Source organism: Balaenoptera ricei, chromosome 21 (genome assembly GCF_028023285.1).
Source record: "Balaenoptera ricei isolate mBalRic1 chromosome 21, mBalRic1.hap2, whole genome shotgun sequence".
NCBI classification, from domain to species: domain Eukaryota; kingdom Metazoa; phylum Chordata; class Mammalia; order Artiodactyla; family Balaenopteridae; genus Balaenoptera; species Balaenoptera ricei.
The window spans coordinates 35,880,016-35,907,826 of NC_082659.1; the positions used below are offsets into that span (position 1 = coordinate 35,880,016).

The following is a 27,811-nucleotide window of genomic DNA, read 5'->3' on the forward strand; positions in this document are numbered from 1 at the left end:
TTTCACAGAACTAGAACAAAAAATTTTACAATTCGTATGGAAACACAAAAGACCTCGAATAGCAAAAGCAATCTTGAGAAACAAAAATGGAGCTGGAAGAAACAGGCTCCCTGACTTCAGACTATACTACAAAGCTAGGGTAATCAAGATAGTATGGTACTGGCACAAAAACAGAAATATAGATCAATGGAACAGGATAGAAAGCCCAGAGATAAACCCATGCACATATGGTCACCTTATTTTTGATAAAGGAGGCAAGAATATACAATGGAGAAAAGACAGCCTCTTCAATAAGTGGTGATGGGAAAACTGGACTACATGTAAAAGAATGAAATTAGAACACTCCCTAACACCATACACAAAAATAAACTCAAAATGGATTAAAGACCTAAATGTAAGGCCAGACACTATAAAACTCTTAGAGGAAAACATAAGCAGAACACTCTTTGACATATATCACAGCGAGATCTTTTTTGACCCACCTCCTAGAGTAATGAGAATAAAAACAGAAATAAACAAATGGGACCTAATTAAACTTAAAATGTTTTGCACAGCAAAGGAAACCAAAAACAAGACGAAAAGACAACACTCAGAATGGGAGAAAATATTTGCACCTGAAGCAACTGACAAAGGATTAATCTCCAAAATATACAAACAGCTCATGCAGCTAAATAGCAAAAAAACAAATAACCCAATCAAAAAATGGGCGGAAGGCCTAAATAGACATTTCTCCAAAGAAGACATACAGATGGCCAACAAACACATGAGAAGTTGTTCAACATCACTAATTATTAGAGAAATGCAAAATCAGAACTACAATGAGGTATCACCTCACACCTCAGAATGGCCATCATCAAAAAATCTACAAACGATAAACGCTGGAGAGGGTGCGGAGAAAAGGGAACCCTCATGCGTTGTTGCTGGGAATGTAAATTGATATAGCCACTACGGAGAACAGTATGGAGATTCCTTAAAAAAACTAAGAATAGAACTACCATGTGACCCAGTAATCCCACTACTGGGCATATACCCAAAGAAAACCGTAATTCAAAAAGACACATGCACCTCAATGTTCACTGCAGCACTGTTTACAACAGCCAGGACATGGAAACAACCTAAATGTCCATAAACAGAGGAATGGATAAAGAAGATGTGATACATATATATAATAGAATATTACTCAGCCATAAAAAGGAAGAAAATTGGGTCATTTGTAGAGACACGGATGGACCTAGAGACTGTCATACAGAGTGAAGTAAGTCAGAAAGAGAAAAACAAATATCGTATATCAACACATATATGTGGAATCTGAAAAAACTGGTATAGAGGATCTTATTCACAAAGCAGAAATACAGACACAGACGTATGTTTGGATACCAAGGGGGAAAGGGGGGGCGGTGGGATGAATTGGGAGATTGGGATTGACATATATACACTATTGATACTATGTATAAAACAGATAACTAATGAGAACCTACTGTATAGCACAGGGAACTCTATTCAATGCTCTGTGGTGACCTAAATGAGAAGGAAATCCAAAAAAGAGGGGATATATGTATACATATAGCTGATTTACTTTGCTGTACAGTATAAACTAACAAAATATTGTAAAGCAACTATACTCTAATAAAAATAAATAAATAAATAAATAGGCAAAAGACTACAGCAAACAGGAGAGGCTGTGGAGAAAGGGAACTCTCCTACACTGTTGGTATAAGCTGGTGCAGCCACCATGGAGAACAGTATTCTAAAAATATCAATAGAACTACCGTATGATCCAGCAATCCTACTCCTGGGCATGTATCTGTAGAAAACTCTAATTGGAAAAGATACATGCACCCCAATGCTCACAGCAGCACTATTCACAATAGCCAAGACATGGAAGCAACCTCAATGTCCATCAACAGATGAATGGATAAAGATGATGTGGTACATACATACAATGGGATATTATTCAGCCGTAAGAATGAAATAATGTCATTTGCAGTAACACGGATGGACCTAGAGATTGTAATACTAAGTGAATTAAGTCAGACAGAGAAAGACAAATACCATATGATGTCACTTATAAGTGGAATCTAAAATATGATACAAATGAACTTATTTACAAAAAAGAAACAGACTCATAGACGTAGAAAACAAATTTATGGTTACCAAAGGGGAAAGGAGGTGAGGGAGGGATAAATTAGGAGATTGATATTAGCAGAGACAAACTACTATGTATATAAACAACAAGGTCCTACTGTATAGCACAAGGAATGATATTCAATATCCTGTGATAAACCATAATGGAAAAGAATATGAAAAAGAATATATATGTACAACTGAATCACTTTGCTGTATAGCAGAAATTAACACATTGTAAATCAAGTATACTTCAATAAAAAATAAGTAAACATAAAATTTTTTTAAATTTCTATATTGATGAGTGAAGGAATACACTGTTTACAGTGTATAATGATGCCTTTAGCTAACTGAAATAATACCAACAGCTAAAATTTCTTGTAAGCTCACTACGTTCCAGGTACTCTAAAAACATAGGTAGTTTCCCCAATTTACAGATAAGAGAACTGAGGTACAGGAAGGTTATGGGCCCAAGGTCAAGTACCTATTAAGGGACAGCCAAGATTCAAAGGCAGGTGTGGCCACAAACTCCTAACCCCACCTGCGCCTCATTGCCTTGACCCAGTGCCCGCGGGTGGGGAAGTGTGCGGGCGTGAGCGTGTGGCCACCAGCGTGTGGACACGGTCTGGCCAGCCACCCCTCAGAGGGCCCCATAGTCCCAGGGATGTCCCAGATCCCAGAGTCACGGTGGGGCACTGGGCTTGCACACCCAGAAATTAAAAACAAAAAAAGATTACATCAAACAATTTGCCAAAGAAGATATATATATATATATATATACAGTGAATGTATATAAATACAAGAAAAGATTCCCAACATCACTAGTCATTATAGAAATACAAATAAAACCCACAGTGAGCACCACTAGACGACCACTAGAATGGCTATAATTAAAAAGAGCAACCCCAGCAAGTGCTGGTGAGGCCACGGTGCAACTGGAACACTGACACGCTGCTTGTAAAAACATAAATGGTACGTCCGCTTTGGAAGCAGTTTGGCAGTTTCTTCAATATTACATTTACACCTGCCACATGTTGCAGCCATTTCGCCCCTGGGTGGACCTTCACCCCAGAGAAATGGCAGCGTATGTCCACACAAAGATGTGGACACCGCTGTTCACAGCAGCTCTGCTTGTAACAGCCCAAAACTACAATAACCCAGGAGCTCCTCAGCAGCCGAACGGATGGATGGATTGGGGTGTATCCATACAATGGAATATGCATGGACTATATTAAGACAGGCAACAGCATGAATAAATCTCAAAATTTTATGTTGCATGAAAGAAGCCACACCCTCTCCCTCAAAAAATAAAACATACTGTAAGCCCATTTACATAAAATTTGTGTAAAATGCAAATTAATCTACGGCGACAGAAAGCAAATCCGTGGTTGCCCTGGGGATGGGAAAGGGGTGGCTGGAAGGAAGGACTGAGGAAACTTTTTGAAGTGATTGGTATGTTCATTATCTTGATAGTTTCCTGGGCATCTCCACAGGTAAAAAAAATTTATCAAATTCTACATCTAAAAATGTGCAATTTACTGTATATCAGTTTCATTTCAATAAAGCTGTTAAAAAAAGGAGGGGGTAAGTGCTCAAAAGACATGAGCTGTCGAGCCACGAAAAGACATGGAGGAACCTTAAATGCGCATCACTAAGAGAAAGAAGCCATCGGAAAGGGCTACACGCTGTGTGATTCCAGCTACCCAACAACCTGGAAAAAGCACAACTGTGGAGACAGTAAAAAGATCAGTGACTGAAGGGGAGGGGGATGACTAGGGGGAGCACAGGGGGTCTTCAGGGCAGAAACTATTCTGTACGATGCTGTAAGGAAGGACACATTTGCCCAAACCCATAGAATGTACAGCACGGAGTGACGGCTACCGTACACTGTGGACTTCGGGTAATGCTGATGCATCAACGTAGGTTCATCAACTGTAACAAATGGACCATCTGGTGGGGGGATGCTGACAGTGGGGGAAGTTCTGTGTGGGGCAGGGAGCAAGTGGGAAGTCACCACACTTTTCCCTCAGTTTTTAAAAACTTTTTTTATTGTAGTAAAATACACATAAAATTTACCATCTAAGCCACTGTTAAGTGTACAGCGGCACTAAGTACATTCACTTACTTAATGGTTGTGCAACCATCATCACTACCCACCTCCAGAACTTTTTTTCATCTCGTACTGAAACTTTTTTCCATTCAATTTCGCTGTGAAACTAAAACTGCTCTAAGAAAACAAAGTCTACTAATTAAAAACAAACAAACACACAAAAACCAGGGGGACATGAACCTACATGGATGAACGAAAGACAGAAGTCAGCAATAAGATGTTGGAAGCAGGAAAGCAGATGAGCAGAAAATGACTTAAAAGACGAGAGAGAGAAACAAATTATGCTAACAATAAGCCTACTGAGATCTATTCACATTTGATAAAATTTCTACTAAAACTACAAAAACATACAAGTTTCTCACTTAGCTCAGACAAAATGAAGAGATCTGCCATTTCTCTCAGCATCCACACTCCACTGGCTTTCCCCGTGCCTCTCTGGTCCCTCTGCTGGTAGATGTTCTAACCAACAACTAAATGTCAGAGTTCTTCAAGGCTCAGGCTACACACTGGTTTCTTCTTACCCTATACTCTTCCCTGAGTGATTTAATCCACACTCATGGCTTCAATTAAGAAGCACCCAGATTGATATCTCTGGTTTGGACTCTTCTGAATGTTAGCCCTGCGGAGACAACTGCTAACTTAGAAATTTTCACAATTTCTCTGTAGCGCTTGTTATACTAGCAGTTTTGTTTCCTTGGTCAGTTAACATCCGTCTTTCCCCAGGTTATAAACTCTCTGAACACAGTTACCCTGTGGACTGTGGCTCATCCTTGCATGACCAGTGCTGGATGCAGAGCGGCCGTTCAATAAACATCAAACTGACAAAGGAGGAAGCTTCTGTGAAGCTGTTATTATACAATTATTTAAGTAGACAATATAAAACAACATGAATGAATCACACAGACATTATGTTGAGTGAAAGAAGTCAAACACAAAACAGCATACACTGTATGATTCCACTTATAAAAATGATGGTGTAGAAATCAGAACCATGGCTATCTTTGAGGCAAGGGGTATTGATTAGGGAGGGGCATGAGGGGGACCATTTGGGGGCTCAAAATGTTATATAGTTCAGTCTGGGTGGTGGTTATACGGATGTGTGTATACACGTGTGCATATACATACAATATATACATACTACACACAAATTAATTACTTCTTTTAGTATGCTTTTCGGTCTACATTATACCACAACAAAAGGAAAAAAGGAATGCATTTTGGGAAAAAAATGTAAAAAGCTAAATATTGATGAGAAATATGCCCACAAGACTTTGGCAAATGAGAATAACCACTCTGCAGAACATAATGCACGTTATGATCTTGATTTGGTAAAATAATATACTCATACAGTCTTTCTTCTGGTTTCTACAACAGAAATCCTACCCAAACTAACAAGCAAAAAATTCATTTAATGACACATACCTGGAAAGCTCACGTAGCTAGGCCCACTTGCCCACAAATAATTTTTATTAAGAACTGCACTGAAACTCTCTAGACCAGGGGTCCCCAACCCCCAGGCCGTGGACCGCTACCGGTCTGCGGCCTGTTAGGAACCGGAATGCACAGGAGGAGGTGAGCGGCGGGCGAGTGAGCGAAGCTGCATCTGCCGCTCCCCATCGCTCCCCATCGCTTGCATCACCGCCTGAACCATCGCCCCATCGCTCGCATTATCGCCTGAACCATCCCCACCCCATCGCTCGCATCACCGCCTGAATCATCACTACCCCACCGTCCATGGAAAAATTGTCTTTCACGAAACTGGTCCCTGGTGCCAAAAAGGCTGGGGACCGCTGCTCTGGAAAAGCTAAACGTTATAGGGCACCACTCAAAAGTGTCCACGAAAATCACAAGACCGCTCTTCTGAGTGCTAGAACCAGGGCTGGTCAGTTTCAAGTGAGCCTTCTTGAGCTCTGCCAGAAAGTCTGCATGCTTGTATGTCTGGAGAGATGTAAGGTGCACAAGAAAGGTACAGCAAGCTACAGTTTTCAAGCATGAACCGCCAGTGTGAAAGGCAGGTAGATTCTCTGAAATGCAGGCATTTGAGAAGCTTCCAGACAGGCAGCTCTACACAGCTCACTGCAAGGGGAGCAACGGCAAGAATCCTTTAGCGATGATACTGATTCTCAACAGAGCTGCAGGAAATCTCAGCAAGTCCCATGTAAATTCTTTAGTGTCTCAGGCTGACAAGGGCTCGGGGCTTCAAAAGACAAAAGTATCTCCCAAATCACATCAAACTTACTGACATCTTAAATTCACAGGTAACCCTTTATTTGAAAAATTCCTAGGTCAAAAGTTGAAGACAGCCATACAATATCAATTTTACAATTATTATGTTTTCACCCTGCCTCTAGGCGGAGCTTACACTGTGCGTGTGTGTGTGTGTGTGTGTGTGTGTGTGTGTGTCTGTCTGTCTGTCTGTCTGCAGACGGGTGTGGGGGGAAGCAGCAGGTAACAAATAAGCAAGCAAAATACATGGTATACGATACAGTGTTACCTACTTCTGAGAAGCATACGGAAGGTTAAAAGGGAAACGGAGCACAGGGCATGGCTGTCGCTTATTTTCTAGGGGTGGACAGGGAGGGCCTCACTGGTAAGACAACGTCTGAGCAGAGCCCTAAAGAGAGAGAAAGCCTCTCAGATCCTTCTATGATGGCAAAATCTGGACGCTAACAGGAAAATGTCTGCCAAGCTTACACTGAAAACCACAGGAAGAAAGAATTCTGCTGAAACCGTTGGAGCACTGCAACAATTGCAGCCCTAACGACCCTTGCAGCCGGTCCACCTGTACCTAAACAAGCGCAGGCTGCCAGAAGCACCTGTGCTGCTCAGTTCTCGGTCTCTGCGCAACACGTGTTTCATGAGAGCACTTTATTTTTTTGTCCATGTTTTCAATCTAATAAATATCCAGGTATAATAACATACAAAAAGATAAAGCAATTTATTCTTACATCTTTTGGAGAACCTGGGCCATCACAACCCCATTCGTTAAATCTTCCACGGTCTGGCATGGTGCATCCACATTAAATGTCTGGATCTGGAAAAAGGAAATTAAAAAAAGGGAAAAAAAGATTCCATGGTTAACCATATAGAAGAATTCTTAGACTTCTTCTACCTCATCTTGGGAGTTGAATAAGTCTTAAAAAGCAGAACACTGTGAAACGTTTTCCCTTACGGGAAGTTTCTTGCAGCTTGCTATTGCAATTTTTTCCTTTTGGTAAAAGAGAAATGGTGGTGGACACTGGGTGGCTTCCCCGCATTCATCCCCCTCACAGATAATCATCTAAGAAAGTCACGGTACCGTCATCCCCTCTGCCAGTGACTGGCTCGTGGGTGCACAGGCAAAGACAATTTGGACCAAACAGATGCAAACAGAGGCTTACTTGGGCTTCCGGGAAAGAAAAGCCAACCTCCCCTTGGTGTGAATAAACATGCTGGTTGCTTCAATTGCCACAAGCAGTCATCTTGTTGACCGTTAGGATGCAGCCAATGCAGTGGATGGCAGAGAAGAGGAACAGAAAGAACGGGGTCCTTGAGGCCAAAACTGAGCCACTAAACTAAAAATCTTGAAGCCTCCTATTATGTGAGATACATTTCTTCTTTGTGCCTGGCCAAACTGAGATTTCTTTTACTCAGAACCAGAATATCTTTATACAGATGTAGAAATCACACAGTCAGGTTAGATATTCAGTTCATTTTGATTTTAAATGTATTATGAATCAGAACTAACATAACATGGCTGAGAATTAGTAGAAATTATTTCTGAGCAAGATAATAATACAGCTGAGCCAGCAATGATTCTACTCAGTAGCGCAACCAGGACTCAGAAGGCAATAAATCACTGAGAATAGATGGACGCAAGCCATGCTCTGCAGTTTATAGGTTATAAAATGGAGGAGTATGGGAATCAGAGGAAGAGATAAAACAGGGAAGAGAGTAGAATGGGGAAAGACAGGGTTAAAGAAGGAAGCATCGTTGTGCAAAACCTCTCAAGTCACATTAGGACTTCATCCTCAGAGCAAGGAGAGAAAGCAAAGGATTCTGAGCAGGAGGGTGAGGCCATGAGGTCTGCATCGTATAAGGATCACAGCAGCTGCAGTATGGAGAAAGGCTTGCAGGGAACAGGCAGGGAGACCTATGTTCATAGGTTTGTATGTTAACACATGAGGTCAAACTAGGTAATGACAATGGAAACCTTGCAAATAATGGTCAGGGGACCATCTGCCTTCAATACATTTTTACTTACAGGATTATATTCCTAGAAGTAAATTTGCTGGATCAAAGTGTATGAACGTTTTAAGGTTTTTGATAAATACTGCCAAACTGCCCTGAACAAGTGCTGTAGCAATTTACTAACAGTTGGTGAGTGTCCACTTCTCTGTGCCGTGTCATCTATCAAACCTTTAAAAAAAGAACTATTAACAAGTGCAGTCAGCAGCTTCTTCATATTTTTGACAGTCTTGTGGGTAGAGATGGTTATGGCGGCGGGAACTAAGGAAATGGCCTTAAAGATCGCAAGGCAGGTGGTTTCTACTTAGGTGTCTATTTGGGAGAGGTGATGAAAAGAGGGCCCTTGCAGGCTACCCCCTGACACTAACCTTATACATGCAGAGGTTCAATAAATCGTTAGTAAATGAATAAATGGACCAAATAAACATCATCTGTAGGAAATGATACTGAATTTCACTCCACACTCTCTCCAGTCCCCTCGTCAATGGTACTGTGGTAATAACAATGCTGTTTGAAAAGAAATAAGCACCCACTTTGGTTTTACAGTTGCTGAATTCATCTCTTTCTTGTAGGCTTAGAATGAAAAAGAGCAGACGTGAGGGCCATACCTCACTCATCTCTTGATCACCAACCTGGCCCAGAACAGCCCTCACTGAACACACTCTGCAAGTAAACTAACTCCATCCCCAGCTTTGCTCCTAATCTGCTGGCTGTGTGACCTTGGATATGCCACTTTACCTCATTTCATGTCAGTTTTTCAATCTAGAAATTGGGAAAAATACCTTATGGAGGGGTGTGTTGCTTAAAGAATGAAAGAGAAAACAAATGGACATTACGTATTTGTAAAAGTCTTAAGCAGTAGTTCCCAGACCTGGGTGTATACCCGAATCATCTGGGAAGTTGGAGAAGGCTGGGAGTCTATTTTTAACAAGCTCATCAAATAATGCTATGTGGCAGGGCACTGATTTGGCATTTGGAACCCTCTGATCCAAAGGGTTCTGATCCAAACCCTCTACCAAATGTAAAGGATGAAAGATTAGAAAACTGCCTCTGGCCAAGCATAAGGAAAAAACTCAATAAAGCAGGTAATTCAATAATGCAAGTAATTTACTTGTAAGACTATATCTGTTTCTCTCTTGGGACTTAAAACTATTTTCGTTTTGATTTTTTAAATGTGGCTTCCAAACAATTATTTTCTCTGAATTGGCCCTTAAGGTAAATAGTCGTTCATGAAGGCTAGAGGATGTCCACCTCTGCTTTGAGATAAAAGTAAAGCAGATCCCAGAGAAACTCTCTGTATGGAGTTTCCTTTTGAGGCGATAAAAATGTTCTTGGAATTAGATAGTGGTGATGGTTGCACAACCTGCGATCATACTACAAAGCACATTGTGCACTTTTATAAGAACTTTATGGTATGTGTATTTTATTTTATTTTATTTTTTTACAGAGCAAACACTCTTTAATTTATTTATTTTTTTTTTAATTTTTGGCTGTGTTGGGTCTTCGTTTCTGTGCGAGGGCTTTCTCTAGTTGCGGCAAGCGGGGGCCACTCTTCATCGCGGTGCGCGGGCCTCTCACCGTCGCGGCCTCTCCTGTTGCGGAGCACAGGCTCCAGACGCACAGGCTCAGCAGTTGTGGCTCACGGGCCCAGCCGCTCCGCGGCATGTGGGATCCTCCCAGACCAGGGCTCGAACCCGCGTCCCCTGCATTGGCAGGCAGACTCTCAACAGCTGCGCCACCAGGGAAGCCCCTGTGTATTTTAATTTTTAAAAAAATCTATCACCTACCAGTTCTCATAAATTCTGAGTTAAAATCTACAGGGTGTTTCAGGACAGCAGTAAAAAAATTTTTTTTTTAATGTACTTATTTATTTATTTTTGGCTGCGTTTGGGTCTTCATTGCTGCACGCAGGGGCTACTCTGTTGCGGTGCGTGGGCTTCTCATTGCGGTGGCTTCTCTTGTTGCGGAGCACGGGCTCTAGGCACGCGGGCTTCAGTAGTTGTAGCATGCTGGCTCCAGAGTGCAGGCTCAGTAGTTGTGGCTCGCGGGCTCTACAGCACAGGCTCAGGAGTTGTGGTGCATGGGCTTAGCTGCTCCACGGCATGTGGGAGCTTCCTGGACCAGGGCTCAAACCCGTGTCCCCTGCATTGGCAGGCAGATTCTCAACCACTGCGCCACCAGGGAAGCCCAATAAGTAGAGTAAAATTTAAAGGTAATTGCACCTAACCACATTAGGGCGTGACACGCTGCTGGAAGAGTCATAACCTCTCTTTTAATTCCAAGGAGCTCTATTAACACCATCCAACTTCCACCTCACCTTCCCCCACAAAAGCATGAGAAGGGTAAAGCATGAGATCACCTGGAATTACTATCTCTAGAGTAGTGATTCTCAACCAGGGGCAATTTTGCTCCCTATGAGACATTTTTAGTTGTAACAGCTAAGTGGGTGCTATTGGCATCTAGTAGGTAGAGACCAGGATGACAGAGCAGTGCCCAGAACAAAAATGATCCAGCCCAGAATGTCAGTAATGCTAAGGTTAACAAACCTTGCTCTGGAGCAGTGGTTCTCAAAGTGTGGGCCTCAGGCCACTAATAGCGCCACTTGGAAACCTGTTAGAAATGAAGACTATCAGGCCCTAGCTCAGCCCTACTGAATTACAGACTCTGGAACCGGGAATTAGCAATCAGCATTTTAACAAGCCCTCCAATTATGCTGATCAATACTAATGCATAGGAAACATTTCTTAGTGTTAAATTGAATGCAATCAAAACATAGGTGAAGGGCTTCCCTGGTGGCGCAGTGGTTGAGAATCTGCCTGCTAATGCAAGGGACACGGGTTCGAGCCCTGGTTTGGGAAGGTCCCACATGCCGCGGAGCAACTGGGCCCGTGAGCCACAACTACTAAGCCTGCACGTCTGGAGCCTGTGCTCCGCAACAAGAGAGGCCACAATAGTGAGAGGCCCGCGCACCACGATGAAGAGTGGCCCCCGCTTGCCGCAACTAGAGAAAGCCCTCACAGAAACGAAGACCCAACACAGCCAAAAATAAATAAATTAATTAATTTTAAAAAAACAACAAAAAAAAATAGGTGAAGTTTCTTGTCCAAAGCTACCCACAGTTAGTAGGAAGCAAAGTCAGGATTTGAACCCAGGTGGTCAAATTTCAGAACCTATACTCTTAACTAACATGTCATATTGGCCCTCAGTTAAAAAAAAAAAAAAAAAAAAAAAATTAAAGCTTTAAAAAATATACATGCTTTTTTACATCTGATTCCTTTATTCCTCCATTAGAGGACCTAAGAGTTAGGAAGGACAGAGAGAATGGAATGGGGGAGATACCACCACAAAAATTATACCCTCCCTAATTGTAAACACCAACATGCCATTTTACAGGCTGCTAAATATGAAAATTACAAGGATATGTTAATGTTGCTGGGTTTCCCAGAAGAAATGTACTGAACCTGTGTGGTGATGATTCTTGTTCCACTTAGCTTCTTGCCATTAGTTGGCGGCATTCCAGATTCTTTCTGGTTTTTCAGTCTTTAAAACCTAGGAAAGAGCAATCTTTCCATGTACCATTCAAGAAATTAGGCTTGACAGGTGTAATAGGTAGGGCAGATTTTTTCTAACAGGTAAGAGTGCATTTTGACTCAGAGGGTGGGGAGAGAGTTTAAAAGTGGAAACTTTCCAGCACATCCTGCTGAACTTTCTTGCTGCATAAACTTTGATTCGGAATTTAAGCTTAAACCATTTTCCCTTGGTAGGATGATACTTTGTCTCTTAACAAGCATTCCTCTTTCAACAAAAATGTGGAACGTTTGGTTCTTGGGCTAGTAACCTTTCTGATACAATAGCAATTTATCCAGCATTTGGGGCACTGAGATGTTCCAAAGAAATGAACTCTGCATAGGTGGCCAATAGGCATCCCTCTAAGTGCCTGAGTTGTTATTTTAACCATTTCTGGTGGAAGAACTTCTAATATGTACTATATACCTCTGATCTCAAACTAAATGCTGTATAGTGAAAATAAACTTTTATTTGATATTCAGGATCATAATTATGATCTTCGGTAATTGAATGTGGAGGCTTTTGATGTATACAAGGCTGTCAGCTCAAAGACTGCCCAGGCTGAACCTTCACCTCTCGGGTCTTCTCTGTCACTGACAGCTGCCTGCATTTTGCTGAATGTGGCAGCTACCTTCTCACCTGCTGTGTGCAAAGAAACTGCACAATCAAGTTAGCTAGAACTTTTTGCAAAACAGAGCAAATTATTCTAAACAGGGGTCCTTTCTTCGGAATGTATAGGATACATTTTCCCCCCTTAACTTTTGGTTTTGGAATTGTGTTCGGCATTCATCTGGCCTTCTGCTATGAGGGGAGCTACTAGAGTGAATGCACATTTTCAGCTACCGCAGACACTTTCCACATGAACATTTATTCTGCTTTTTATAATAACAACTAAAAGAGAACAAACCCAGCGTTTAACCTCAACTTTATTTTGAAACATTTCAATGTACAACGTTTTAAAATGTTTCCAAATTTTAGAATTGTATATCTTTGTTTGGACTCTGCCCTCCAGTTTTGTCATTGATAATCTCTTCCCCAGAAATTTTCCTTGATGAGCCTTCCAGTGAAATTTCAAAAAGCCTTTTTTTCTACAAAACCAGATTACTTGACCTCTCTCTATAGCTGATAACCTGGATTATTGCTATTTTCTTAACACTTTACCAGATTTTAAATAGATGTGGCCATGGTGTGCTTCTGTTAGTACCCCTTCAAACTTCTCTCTGTGATTCTTCCTCTGTATTTTTATTAGCATTTCTCACCCAAATAACTGCACTGACCACCACCTTCTGGCAGATGCCCTTCAAACACACCTCTTTGTTTCCGTGACTCGTCTTTCTAGACTTTAAACAACGTAACCCTACTTCAGATTCAGTAAGTTTCCTCATCTTTGCCCTCTTGCCTTTTTTTTCTAGCACTGAAGGAGGTACAGACTCAAAAATGCACATCTTCAGATCCTCAATCTTCTGTTTACAACCTCTGCCAAATCCATTCCTTCCACAGTATCAAAGAATGTGGTAATTCTTTCCTTTATCTCTCCCCTGCCTAGTCAAACTTTGGCCACATTATGCAGCTTATCTGTTTTTTCTCTTCTCTAAAATGCAGCAGGGGAACCTATTTCCCCACTTAAGTCAGAACCCATTATAGTTGTAAGCTGTAATGTTAACTACATGTTATTGCAAACGATTTGAAAAATGCCAAGAATGCCCTAATACAAAAGTTACTGAATAGATCAAGCTCTATCTACCCTTGTACATCTTCTGTTTCAGAAAACATAATTTGATTTGATTTGACATAAGCCAAATTATGAAAATCTCAGACTATTTTCATTATGTTTGTTACAACCAGCCTAGGACACTGGCCCTCTAAGCATTCCACCCAAATGTCCCCACACAGGGCAGTGATGTCTGTACTCCAGGGATCTAAGCTTATCGCACAAGGCACCGCTAAACTGAATCTGTTTGGCATCTGTGTCTTACCTTGCACATTAATACAAATGCTGTAGTCACCTCCCTAAATAGATTAGTGCTGCATTCTAAAAGTGGTATTTAACGTTTTAGCAATGAGTAAAACGAAAGCTCCCCAAAGAAGCACCAGATTTATCCCGTAGATACACAGGCACAACCCAGGAACTGACACCGCACTTATGAAAACACACAAGCTTGGGTTTTACGTCCAACTGTACAAGAGGCTGCTAAAGGCACGATTGTTGGCATTAGAACGGAACACGTATTTACATGCACATGTGAGAATCTTAGTAAGCATTTGATAATTTAAAATTAGAATGGCATAACGTTGCCCCCCAAATGTCGAGTCCCACTTCTGATGCCCAAACACCTTCCGGACTTATTTTCACCTCGAACACCTTCCCTAGGCATCTCCACGCCGCTCACTTTCTCCTCTCCTATCGCGGAGGCCGGGCTGCGGGTCCTTCTACCCTCCGCCCTCCCGGGAAGCCCTCTCCCCCCGCGCCCCGCGCCGCTCGCCCTCCAGGGCTGTGCCGTCCCGGCGAGCGGGACAACAAAGGCGGCAGCGTCGGGCCGGGGTCTCGAGTGCCCCCCCCACCCGCGGCGGGGCGGGGAGCCGCCTGGTGACAGCGCCGCCCGCACCAGTCCTCGGCCTCCGCCCGGCCCCGCGGGCCCCGCGAGTTTCCCTCGGACCCGGCCGGGCCTCCCGCCGTGGACGCCGCCCGCACCGGCGTCCCGGCCCCCGCCCCGGGCCCCGGATGTGACGGCACCGGCGCCCTCGGCGCCCGCCCGGGGCGCGGGGAGATCCCAGGACGGCGGCCTGGGGGAGGGGGCCTTCGGACCGCGTCGCCACCTACCCAAGTAAGGAGGCTCTCGCACAGCTCCACCCGCTCCAGGGACTCCACGTTGAACATCTTCCCGCCGGGGCTCGCGGCCGCCCGGCCTCGCCAGGAAGCCCGCGGCTCGGCCCGGGGCTGCGTCCGAGGGTCGGCCTGCCCGTCCTCCGCCCGGCCGCCGACTCCGTCCGGCGCTGGCAGCGGCTCCCGCAGCGTCACCGGCGCCCCTCCTCCTCCGGCCCGTCGGGACCGCGCGCCACCGCGCGCGCCCGTCCGCCCCGCCCGCGGACCCGCAGCCCCGCAGCCCCGCCGCGAACCCGGCCCGACCCAAGCCGCAGCCGCCCAGCACTGCGCACGGCCGCGCCCGCCGCCCGCTGCGTGTCGCCCCCGCGCGCTCCCCGCCGGCGGGTCCCCGCCGCGCCCTCACGGAAGCGCGGCAGTGCGCGTGCGCCGTGCCCGCGCGCCCGGCCCGGAGGAGGCAGCCAGTGGTCGCCCGCGAGGGTGGCGGGCAGCCCCGGAAACAATCTGTGCCCTCGGTCACCTGGAGCTGGCGAGGTGTCCTCCGCGGTGCAGAGGTACGCGCGGCCGAGCGCCGGCGGGGCCCCGGCCTGGGCGGGACGGCGGGGCGCCTTCCGCGGGGAGCCGGGCGGCCCCAGGCGCCCGCGCCGTGAGGCCGACGTGGCGGGCTTGGAGCGCCGAGGGCAGCACGCCGCTCCTGCTCGGGCCGCGCGGACCTCGCCGCCCCGGGAGGCGGGGGAGGGTGTGCGGCGCCGGCCAGCCCGGGGAACCGCGACGGTTCCTGGGGCCTGTCCCTTTTTCCGCAGTGGCCAGGGGGACCGGCCTCGAGCTGCCCCCGTTCCGAGGGTGAACCTCTGCAGGGTTACCGATTAATCGTTAGGCGATACAGCATGTGCAGAAAAGTGCACACAGCGGACATGCCTAGAGAGTAATTAGTAATAAAACACGCAGGTAAAAACAAAGAGAACTGCCCATACCTCAGGAGTTCCTCCAGCACCTCGTGTTCCTTTCTGAGCATCGTTCCCTCCCTAGACAGACTTTTATGATGTTCACTTTCTTGCTTTTCCTTATCTCTTTACCACCTACGTATGCATGCCTAAACAACAGTTTTTCGTTGGCTGTTGTTGAGCTTCTATCAGTGGAATCATTGTGTTATTTTATAGCTTTGCATTCACAGTAAGTTTGTGTAGATCCATAGGTAATTTTCAGTGCTGTCTAGTATTCCACTGTATGAATATAACAGTATATCCATGCTACTGTTGATGGGCATTTTGCTGTTCCAGTTTGGGGCTAACTAAGAACAATGCTGTAAGATTCATATCCCTAGAGACTAGTGCCAACTTGTAAGTTTCTTTAGCTATATGCCTTGGAGTCCTGGGATTGTTGAGTTATAGGTTGTGCATCACTTTACCAGATGATGCCACACTTTTATGTGGGGTGCAACAAAGTTAACTTCCCAGGACACACCTTTCTGTGGTTTGCAGTTCCTGGAACCCCCTTTCCCCATTAAGACTAGGTTGTGGGGCTTCCCTGGTGGCACAGTGGTTGAGAATCTGCCTGCCAATGCAGGGGACACGGGTTCGAGCCCTGGTCTGGGAAGATCCCACATGCCACGGAGCAACTGGGCCCGTGAGCCACAATTACTGAGCCTGCGCGTCTGGAGCCTGTGCTCCGCAACAAGAGAGGCCGCGATAGTGAGAGGCCCGCGCACCGCGATGAAGAGTGGTCCCCACTTGCCGCACTAGAGAAAGCCCTCGCACAGAAACGAAGACCCAACACAGCCATAAATAAATAAATAAATAAAATAATTAAAAAAAAAAAAAAAAAAGACTAGGTTGTGTCATTGAGCTTTCAGAGCTGCCAAGACAGCATTGAGTTTTTCATGATGCTTTTCAGAGTCCCAGTTAACAGATTTTTCACTGTGTGAATGTAGACGATCTTACCAGAAGTCTTCTCAGTGGTCTTTTAAACATTCTTCCCTACACCAAGGGCAGAGAAACCTTTAGAAGTGATAAAATGTACCTCACCTGCCTTTGTTTTCTCTGTCGGTGCCTCTGGACCTTTGTCAAGCCAGAGTTTCTACATTCCAAGCTAGGTTATCACTGTAAGGATCCCTGGCACTTTAAGTGACCATTACCCTTGTTAGGCATGTAAAGTCATCAAGTCAGTCTGACGCCCGTGTAACCTGTCTTTGGATGTGGAGCCTTGTTGGAAGGCCTGTAATGGGTGAGCACCTTCGCGCCAGCTGCTCTGGTTTTTAGGGCTTTGACACAGTTGACCTCAGCCTCCCTTCTCAGGTTTGATGGCTCACCCACAATGCATTTGTGCATGATGTGCAGTGTTTTTGAGATTTCATTCTGTAGCTCCAGTTACCCTCCATGAAGGAAATTATATTAAAAACTTCTTGAATGTGAGTAATTGTCTGCAGAAGCCATGTGGCCATCATGTTTTTACATGAGTTTGGGTAAAAAGACATGGAGTTTCTCCTTTGAAGTTACGGAATTTCCTATATTTCCCTTATTTGTCTGTGTTGTTTTGTTTCGTTTTTCCTGAAAGCTTTGGAAAAGACCAAAGAGAGGTGAGTGGCACTTGTCTTAGCTGTCTCCTTACTCCAGTTAGTTGGAGCATAATTCTCATCTACAGCTGTTTATCAGATTCAAGTAAACAGGGGAGTGTCCTTCGCCACAGTGTGCCAAGTTTATCCAGTTTCCCAGGGAATACATACTTAGAGCTTAGGTCAACGCGAGCTTGAGATGCTACTTACTGTAGCTGTAAGGAAGGCATGGCCACGTCTTATCATGGTTCTGCAGATTCCTTGAGGGTTGTTAATAATAGTAATCAAAATATTATAGCTTCCGTTAATTGAGAGCCTGTATGATGTACCAAGCAATATGTAAGTGCTCTACCTTTGTTATCTCATGAACTCCACAAAACTAGGGTGGTTTTGGGTTTTTTTTTGCCAAAAAAGTGGTTGCTCGATATAGTTCAAGTTAATTTTATATATTTTACACATGAGGAAGCTGAGACCCAGATTTTGCACAAGTGCACAGTTGTCTGACTGCAAAGCTTATGCTTCTTCAATATATTAAGCTACTCAGTAAGACTTAGCCAGCTAAGCAATAACAAAGCCAGTGCTGGAAATCACTCCCGCTTCTCTCAATTATCAATTTTTCTATCAATTATCAACACCGTTTCCAAGATCTATGGTGTTTTGTTTCTGTAAATCTCAAATAGTTAACAACAGAGTACTAGTAACTTGTTTTCATTTGATAGGACCCTATGAAATAGATTAGATGCCATGTTTTTGGGTTTTTTAAATTTATTTATTATTTATTTTTGGCTGTGTTGGGTCTTCGTTTCTGCGCGAGGGCTTTCTCTAGTTGCGGCGAGCAGGGGCCACTCTTCATCGCGGTGCGCGGGCTTCTCACTGTCGCGGCCTCTCTTGTTGCGGGGCGCAGGCTCAGTAGTTGTGGCTCACGGGCCTAGTTGCTCTGCAGCATGTGGGATCTTCCCAGACCAGGGCTCGAACCCGTGTCCCCTGCATTGGCAGGCAGATTCTCAACCACTGCACCACCAGGGAAGCCCAGATGCCATGTTTTATAAATTAAATAACCTGGCTTTGGGGTTTCAAGCGAGCAGCATTTAGCGCAAGGCCCCTGCAACATGTAAAATCCCCTGCGCGCTGCCCCGCGGGGTGAGAGGTAGCCAGCGCGGGCGCCTCCCACTGCCGGTCGCTGAGGTCTTCAGAGGGCACCGTCCGGAAACTGGGAGGGTCTAGGGTGCTCCGTGAGAATGGGACTGGGGAGAGACGTCTTAAATCTTTGAGCACTGAAGCCTAATTTTCATCTCTGAAGGGAGGAAGCAGGCACTGGCTTCTGTTTTTATTGCTAACGTAATACGTTCTTGAAAAGAATTCAGACTATAGAACTGTATCCTGGGAAAGGTGAGGATCCGGCTCTCCCAGGCCTGCTCCCCACTTGTAACCATTTTAACCTTTGGTTATTTAGCTTTCCTGCCTTTATTTTTTTTCAATTCCAGAAAGCTCTGAATCAGAGAAATGTAGTGGTGGAAGGAACTTAAGAAATCTTCAAATCCAGCTTTCACATTTTGCAGAAAATGAGGGGTCCTAAGAGATTAAGCGGGGTCCCAGTTGTGGTAGCAGAATTGGAGCTAAACTCCGGGGCCTGCGTGCCATGCAGCGGGGCTTGGGCTCACGCTGAGAGCCTGTGCCCTTGGTCCAAATCAGCAGCACTGATTTGTTCCAGGTGAGCAGAGGTTGGAGGACTGAAGTTCAGGTTGACATTGGAATTCATTTTCAAGATTGGGGTATAAGGTCAACTCCTCAAGTAGAAAACTTTATTTCTTTTTATTGTTTATCCCCTGTAATCTTAGATTGGCTTCTTTCCAAACTGAGGTGGTGGTATAATACCTCATTTTTGAGCCAGCAGCGCCTACAGTTCCTTTTTGGACTCCTGTGATAAGAAAAACTACTGGCGGAAGTTAACTACTGAAGCCCCGACAGGTTGGTCAGACATCATTAGTATTTATCCATGTGAGGGCTGGGACTTCCACGTGGTAGGGAAGTGCAGCTGACCTTTCTGTTCCTCTCTGAGACTTACCAGCAGTCTCCTCCCTTCCTACCCTCTCTCAGCCCAAGCACCTCCTTCAGTGACACTAGAATCTGTGGCAATAAAAAGTAACTCTTCATTTCAACAACATTGGGAACTTTTGCTATAAAATGATGCAAATAACATTACATGGTCCTGCAATACTTAAACTATCCTGGATCTCTGAGCTCTTGGAAATGTGAATGAAGCAGCATCTGAAGGGTGTAATTGGTAGAAGTACGTCTTTATACAGTAGAATATATATATATATATATATATAATTTTGATTATTTTATTTTTTTATTGAACTATAGTTGATTTACAATATTGTGTTTCAGGTGTACAGCAAAGTGATTCAGTGATATAAGAATATATATATATATATAAAATGTATAGAGTAGAATTTAGTCACTTGATCACTGATTACACTTGGAAGGACATAGAAACAAATGTAACCCATTAAAAAAAGAAATAGTACAAAGTAGTGAACTCCCTAAAAGGACATGGAAACAAATGTAACCCATTAAAAAAAGAAATAGTACAAAGTAGCGAACTCCCTAAATGTACAGCATAGGAGAAAATCCTTCCAACTTGATTCAGTAATTGGAGGCTGGGACTCTCCACACAGGGTAACATTTTGCTTATCTCTGAGCAGATGCAAGTGGTTCTCACTGACACGACTTCTGACAGCCACAGCATCTTCAATTTAAAAAGAGGAAACCTGACAACATAAAAATCTAGATTGACTACATGGCCCACCCCAAGATTACTTGAGGCTTTTTTCTTCAGTTTCATTTGGTAGTTCATTTGACTCTTCTTTTGAATAAAATACTGAGGTTAGAGCTCCTCTGAGTTCCTGGTGTGTGCTTTCACGAAGGATACTTGAAACCTGTCATTAGAAAGTTCCTGATACATCAGGCCATTACCATGTGTAAAGCTGATGAAAGCCACCTTTGATCTGTTTGTTTGCTTAAGTTCCTTCCATGAGAGGTAATTTTCTTATTAGCAGCCAGTTCAGGTTCTTTTCAAAGGTGTTAGACATTCACACTCAAAGTTTCCTTTTAACAGAAACTCACCTGATTAATGATGATATTGAATAAAACTGTTTTCAGTGCAGGACATTACATAAATACAGGTTAATTATGATTAGTCATGTATATTTAATTGAATTTTATTGCCTTTATTTCCCTTTAGGTATCTTTTAAGATTTTAAGTAACTTTAGTGTTTGCCATCTGAAAAAAGTAGGAATAACCTGTGATATTTGGACTCTGATGTGGTTGGGCCATCTCCCCTCATACCTATAGAAATTGGGTATTACCGTTTTCCTCTAGTTTAGTGTATGGGAGGGAGAGTTTCATATCCTCCCTTTTCTCTTCATAAGGAAATGCAGCCTCAGAGTGATTCCATATTCCAGGCAGTTCCCAGAATTCTGAACCATAAGCTGAGCTTAGTCCCAAGTGAGGCTAATCGTTTTCCAAGCAACAGAATTTTCATTAATTCAAGTAGTCTCAGTATAGCTATAAATGTTCTATAGCCTCCATGTCTATTACTTTTCAAATTACTAACACCATAAGTAAAGTAAGTCACTCCTATTTAAACATATATTTATTAGGTCCTTCTGTGTACAGGGCACTGTGCCAGGTAATACAGGAATATTTACAGAAGAAGACAATATATTTCCTTCCGTATCCGTACATGGTACATTCCATGACGCACACTCAGTGCCATGAGGGAGAAGAGGGATGTGATCTATGTGGAGAATTTATTTGGTATTCAGGAATAAGAAAAGAGCAATTGGGCATGAGAAATGTCTTTTTTTCTTTAATGATTTTAAAGAACTCATTAATGGGGCATTCCCCACTGGAGATGTACTTAATGCAACCTACCTCAAGTGGGTGCTACAAAAAAGTACATATATCAGAAGTCAGCTACATTTATATCATTTTTATTAATATATTTCATTTTCACTGTGTCGTTTATAATTTTCATCTTATCTCTTTTTCTTTTAGACCTGGAATGGCCAAATATCAAGGTGAAGTTCACAGTTTGAAACTGGATGATGATTCAGTCATAGAAGGAGTAAGTGACCAAGTACTTGTGGCAGTTGTGGTCAGTTTCGCTTTGATTGCTACTCTGGTATATGCACTTTTCAGGTGAGACTAAAGGACAAAAGAATTTAAATAATACGTATTTCCAAGGGCCACTGACTTTCTGACTGCTTCTAGTAATGTTTAATACTTAATATTAAAAGCAAGTAATAAAGCTGATTCACTTTGTTAAAAAGCAGAAACTAACCAAAAAAAAAAAAAAAAAGCAAGTAATAGAGTTCAGTGATTGTATATATTTACTAAGGTATTTTATTTTCCACTAGGCTCTAAATGCTACTGTGTATTTTTCTCGTCATCAACTGTCTAGTCAGAAAAAAATTTAGATTTATCATCCATATTTTGAATAAAATGTTAATATTTTCTGTTGGAGTATCACAGTTTTAAAATGTAATTTTCATTATTGAATTCATCAACTTGTAGGTGATATAATAGGTGCAAATATATTTTCAGTGTTTAAGTGAAAAAAACTGGGACAAAAAAATCTTGGACAGTATGGAGGGATTAAGATTAGAATTAAAATTGCTGTTATATAGGATTAAGTGAATTAATAAATGTGAAACACTTAGAACATAGCGTTGTTGAGAGGATTAAATGAGTTAAAATATTTTTTAAAAATTACTGTTATAGTATCAGGAATACTATTTAAAGGTCTTAGATGTCTATGTACCAATAAACAGACAGGGTAATAAACTAGAAATTTAAGTATTAACACATGGAGATAAATAAAATTTTGTATATATCGTTGAAAACAGAAATGAAAAAAGTATAAAGTAGAAAAGAGATTACAGTAATTCCCAAAACTACAGATCTATTAGTTTCTTATAAAAATTATAGAAAGGATTATTAAATAGAATATGAGCATTCTCTTTTACCTTTGCATGGTTAGTTTCTTATTAGGGTGACATTATCTTGATTTCAGTAGAGTATTTTACACGGTACCTGGTGATGCCCTTGTGGACATAGTGGGGAAATGATGACCAGATGATAGCAGGTTTAAGTGAGTTTATAACTGGTTGACAGATCATTCCCAGGAGTGCTGACTAATGTTTTAGTGTAAGCCAAAAAAGAAGGACACTGAATTGTTGCAGGGCTCTGCTTCTGAGCCTGTTCTTCTCATTTCTGTTAGCAACTGGGATGAAGAAGACAAAAGAAGCATTTTTATTAAATTGTCAGTTGGGATGGATAGCTAATGTACTGGTACCACAGAATCAAGATTTAAAAATGGGTCATCCCAAAAAATAAATAAATAAATAAAAGTTGTGGGACAATCAAAAAAAAAAAAAAAAGGGTCATCCCATACATCTATGGTCAGCTGGTTTTTGACAATGGTGCCAAGACCTTACAGTGGGGAAAGATTTCAACAAGTGATGTTGGGACAACTGGATAGCCACATGCAAAAGAATAAAGTTGGACCCATACCACATCATATGCAAAAATTAACTCAAAATGGATCAAAGATTTAAATGTAAGAGCAAAATTATAAAACTCTTATAAGAAAACATAGGAGTAAATCATGAAGATTCTTAGATATGATGCCAAAAGCATGATCAACAAAAGAAAGAATAGATAAATTGGAATTCATCAAAAGTAACAACTTTTTTTGCTTCAAAGAACTTCATCAAGACAGTGAACAGTCATTTCACTGAATGGGAGAAAACATTTCAAGTCATATATCTGATCAGGCCCTTATATCTGAATATGTAGAGAACTCAAAACTCAATAATAAAAAGATGAGTAACCCAATTAATAAATGGGCAAAGGACCAGAATAGACATTCCTCCAGAGATATACAAATGGCCCGTAAGTATGTGAATAGATGCCTGACATTCTTAGTCATTCAGGGAAATGCAAATCAAAACCACAGTGAGATACAGCTTCATACCCACTGGGATGGCTAGGTCCAAAAAGTCAAATAATAACAATTGTTGAGGATATGGAGAAATTGGAACCCTCATACACTACTGATAGGGGAGTTAAAATGGTGCAGCCACTTTGGAAAACTATCAGTTCCTCAAATGAGTAAACATAGTGTTACCATATATCCTAGCAATTTTATTCCTAAGTATATATACCCATGAGAAATGAAAGCATATCTCCACATAAGAACTTGTACAGGAATGTTTACAGCAGGATTATTCCTAATAGCCAAAAGGTGGAAACAGATGAATGGATCCATCAATAGATGAATGGGTAAACAAAAGGTGGTATATCCATGCAATGGAATATTATTCAGCTTTAAAAAGGAATGATATACTGATGCACACATGCTACCTTGTGGAGGAAACTTGAAAACATTGTGCTAAGTGAAATAAGCCAGACACAAAAGGCCATATATTTGAGTCTGTTCTTATGTCCACAGTCGGAAAATCCATGGAGATAGAAAGTAGATTAGTGGTTGTGTAGGACTGGAGTTGGAGATGGGGGTATGGGGGCAATAACTAAAGGGTACAGGGTTCTTTTTGAGGTGATGAAAATGTTCTAAAATTGACGGTGGTGATTAATTACACCTCAATAAAGCTGTTTTAAAAATGGGTCATGACTAGGCAAATACCAAAAAATAAATCTGCTCTTTACCTACTGAGAATGGGATGCAGATATGAATTTATTGTCATTTGAAAGTATCCATGATAAATTGTTGAGTGAGAATTAAGTGAAAGGCACATGACAAAACCATAGGTCAAGTAGCCCATTTTGTTTAAAAAAAGTATTTTTATAAAATTAATTTTATTTAGAAATATTTTTCTTTTCCTTTATTTGTTTTTCTAATTTCTCTACTATGGATAATTATTACTTGTAAATAAAATATTTTTCCTCACAGACTGTAGTGATGTGAAGCCCAAAATAAAAGTTTCTATTAATAAGGGAATTGTATGTTGTAGATGCCAAAAACTTAACAGCATTAAGGTGTATTAATCAGAATAATCAGACAAAGGTCACATATAGATTATATTCAGTTTGGGTCAAGAATTTTAAATTGGAAAACATTCAGGGGAGGTTATCAAAATGCGTAAAGCTATAGAAACAAATCATATAAGAAATGCCTGAAAGAACTGGGGATATCTAGCTTAGGGGAAAAGACTGTAGGATGCAAAAGCTTTAAATACGATGAGAGCTTGTTTTGTTGAAGAAGAATTAGGTTAATTCTGTGTAGCTTCATGGGGAGAACTAGGGTATAAAGGAAAAAACCTACAGATTTTTCCTTCTTATGTAGTGAAGGACCCATTTCTTCCCTACCATTTCTCTCCTGTGTCTCCTTTATATTTACACAGAACTCTTCACTTCTGGTCACCAAGTGTGTGTGGGCTTTTCCCCTCCAGGCAATTCTCCATGACACCAGCTTGGTGTCCCACAATTTAACTCAATTCCGATACTGTCTGCCTGGGGATGGTGTCAGCTCCACAGGTTAAGGGCTCAGTCCCACAAGCCTGCTCCCCACCACACTTCATATGCCAATGGCAAGTAGTAGGTCCCCAAGTCACCCCCAGCTTCTGTATGATTTCTGTCCCCAGGTTATCCACAACAAATCGGAGGTTCTCGTGACCCCCTCCTCAGGTTTGATTAATTTGCTAGAGCAGGTCACAGAACTCAGGGAAGCAGTTAGGTTTACCAGTTTATTAAAGGGTGTGATAAAGGATACAGATGCACAGCCAGATGAAGAGATGCGTAGGGTGAGGTCCGAGGGGTCCTGAGCGCAGGAGCCTCTGTCCCTGTGGAGTTGGGGTGCGTCACCTTCCTGGTGTGGACGTGTTCACCCACCTGAAGCTGTCGGGACCGCACTACTGGGATCTCATGGAGGCTCCCTCACGTAGGCGTGATCAGTTGTTAACTGTTTCTGGCCCCTCCTCTCTCTGGAGAATGGGGGCAGGGGTGGAGGATGCTGAACGTTCCAAGCTTCTAATCAGGACTTTGTCCCTCCGGTGAGCAGCCCTCATCCAGGAGCCCACCCAGCATCGCCTCATTAGAGCAAAAGACACTCCTGTCACCCAGGAATTTACAAGGGCTGCAGGAACCCTGTGTGAGGGGCCAGGTCAAAGACCAAATATTAGAATAAAAGGTACTCCTAGTGCTCTTATCACTTAGGAATTTGCAAGTGTTTCTGGAGCTCTGTGCCAGGAGCCGGGGGCAGAGACCAATATATATTAATATATATTTTCTATTATCTCATAAAGGGCCAATAGGTGGAGATAAATGATGAGATTTTGGCTTAACCTAAGATATAACTTTTCAAATAATATAAGGTGCTCCCCATTACGTGGATGTTGTCTTGAATCTGTCGTATGATTGGGTGGGAGGTCAGTTTAAGTTGCTGTCCAGCTGTTCAGATTCAAATTCAATTGGCAGTTGTCATCTTGCTACTTTAGCTGAAGTATTCAATTAATGAGTTAGGGGAGGGGTAGCATGCATACTAGAAGATTCAAACAAAGGAAGCTTTTGTCTCTTTTCTGTAACTTCTTTGATGTTTGTAGTCATTATAATTCATCCTTTGTTTGTATTGTGGTAACATATCCATAACATAAAAGTTATCACTTTATGTGTACAATTCATTGGCATTAAGTACATTCACAATGTTGTGTAACCATCACCACTGTTTATTTCCAGAACTTTCTCATCATCCGAAACAGAAACTCTACCAGTTAAATAATAACTCCCTATTTCTCCTCCCCCTGCTCCTGGTAACCTTTATGCCACCTTCTGCCTCGAGAAATTAGGCTATTCTAGGTACCTCATAAGGTGGAATTAGTGTTTGTCCATTTGTGTCTGACTTATTTCATTTAGCGTAATGCATGCAAGGTTCATCCATGCTGTATCATCTACCAGAATTTCATTCCTTTTTATGGCTGAATAATATTCCATTGCATGTATATACCACATTTTGTTTATTCATCTGTTGATGGATATTTAGGTTGTTCCCACCTTTTGGCTGTTTTGAATGGTGCTCTGTGAACGTTGGGGTACAAGAATCTGTTTGAGTCCTTGCTTTCAACTGGAATTGCATGATCATGTGGTAGTTCTGTGTGTAACTTTTTGAGGAACCTTCAGTCTGTTTTTCACAGCAGCTGCCCCATTTTACATTCCCACCAGCAATGCACAATGGTTCTAATTTCTCTACATCCTGGCCAACAGTTGCTACTTTGTGTTTTTTTGATAGTCATCCTAGTGGGTGTGAAGGGGTATCTCACTGTGGTTTTGATTTGCATTTCACTGATGACTAATGATGTTGAACATCATTTCATGTGCTTATTGGCCATCTGTATGACTTCTTTAGAGAAATGTCTATTCAAGTCCTTAGTGCATATTCGAATTAGGTTGTTTGCTTTTTTGTGTTTGAGTTATGAGTTATTTCTATATTCTGTCTTAATCACCTATCAAATATATGATTTATAAATATTTCATTCTGTTGGTTGTCTTTTTATACTCTTGATAGTGTCCTTTGATGCACAGAATTTTTTAATTTTGATGAAGTCCAACTTATCTATTTTTTCATTTGTTGCCTGTGTTTTTGTGTCATGGTTAAGAAATCATTGCCAAATCCAAGGTCACAGAGATTTCCCCCTATGTTTTTTTCTAAGATTTTTATAGTTGTAGCTCTTAAGTTTAGGCCTTCGATCCATTTTAATTTTTGTATATGGTATGAGGTAAGGGTCCAACTTCATTATATTTGCATAAGGATATCCAGTTTTTCCCACACCATTTGTTGAAAAGACTGTCCTTACTCCACGGAAGGGTCTTGGCATCCTTGTCAAAAACCAATCAACCATATATGTGAAAGTTTATTTCTGGTCTCTGTGGTCTATTCCATTGGTTTATACGTTTGTCCTTATTACCAGTACCACATTGTTTTTACTATAGCTTTGTGGCAAGTTTTGAAATCAGGAAGTGTCTTACAACTTTGTTCTTCTCTTTCAAGATTATTTTGGCTACTTGGAGTCCCTTGAGATACCATATAAATTTTAGGATGGGTTTTTCTATTTCTGCAAAGAATGCTGTTGGGATTTTGATATGGTTTGCACTGAATCTGAAGATAGATCACTTTGGATAGTATTGACATCTTAACAATGTTGTCTTCCAGTCTATCAACATGGGATGTCTTTCCATTTATTTGTGTCTTCTTTAATATCTTTCAGCAATGTTTTGTAGTTATAATTAATTTCTTTTTAAATCTTTTCTATTTGGTCTTCCTTCTTAAGCCATTAATAATAGCTGCCATGTGTTGACATACCAGAAGCCAGTCAGAAGGGTCTGGTAGGC

At 42.2% G+C, this 27,811-nt stretch overlaps 2 protein-coding genes across 11 annotated transcripts in view; one reads left to right on the top strand and one right to left on the bottom strand.

Moving 5' to 3' along the window:
- The window catches only part of HOOK3 (hook microtubule tethering protein 3), a 119,087-nt gene extending 104,025 nt beyond the window's left edge, over positions 1–15,062 (bottom strand). Inside the window, exons 1-2 of one of the 4 annotated variants that reach the window (XM_059909495.1) lie at positions 14,850–15,060; positions 7,183–7,268 (exon numbers count right to left, since the gene is read on the bottom strand). In XM_059909495.1, coding sequence (XP_059765478.1) covers positions 7,183–7,268; positions 14,850–14,906 — 143 coding nt within the window. In that variant the 5' untranslated portion in view covers positions 14,907–15,060. Of the gene's footprint in view, positions 1–7,182; positions 7,269–14,849 lie in introns of all 4 variants that reach the window. The other 3 variants (XM_059909492.1, XM_059909491.1, XM_059909494.1) reach the window with 3 other exon arrangements.
- Positions 14,775–27,811, top strand: part of RNF170 (ring finger protein 170) — a 30,141-nt gene continuing 17,104 nt past the window's right edge. For 2 of the 7 annotated variants that reach the window (XM_059909496.1, XM_059909498.1), the window contains exons 1-3: positions 14,775–14,853; positions 19,239–19,368; positions 21,464–21,607. In XM_059909496.1, coding sequence (XP_059765479.1) covers positions 21,471–21,607 — 137 coding nt within the window. In that variant the 5' untranslated portion in view covers positions 14,775–14,853; positions 19,239–19,368; positions 21,464–21,470. Of the gene's footprint in view, positions 14,854–15,241; positions 15,404–19,238; positions 19,369–21,463; positions 21,608–27,811 lie in introns of those variants that run through there. The other 5 variants (XM_059909501.1, XM_059909502.1, XM_059909497.1 and 2 more) reach the window with 4 other exon arrangements.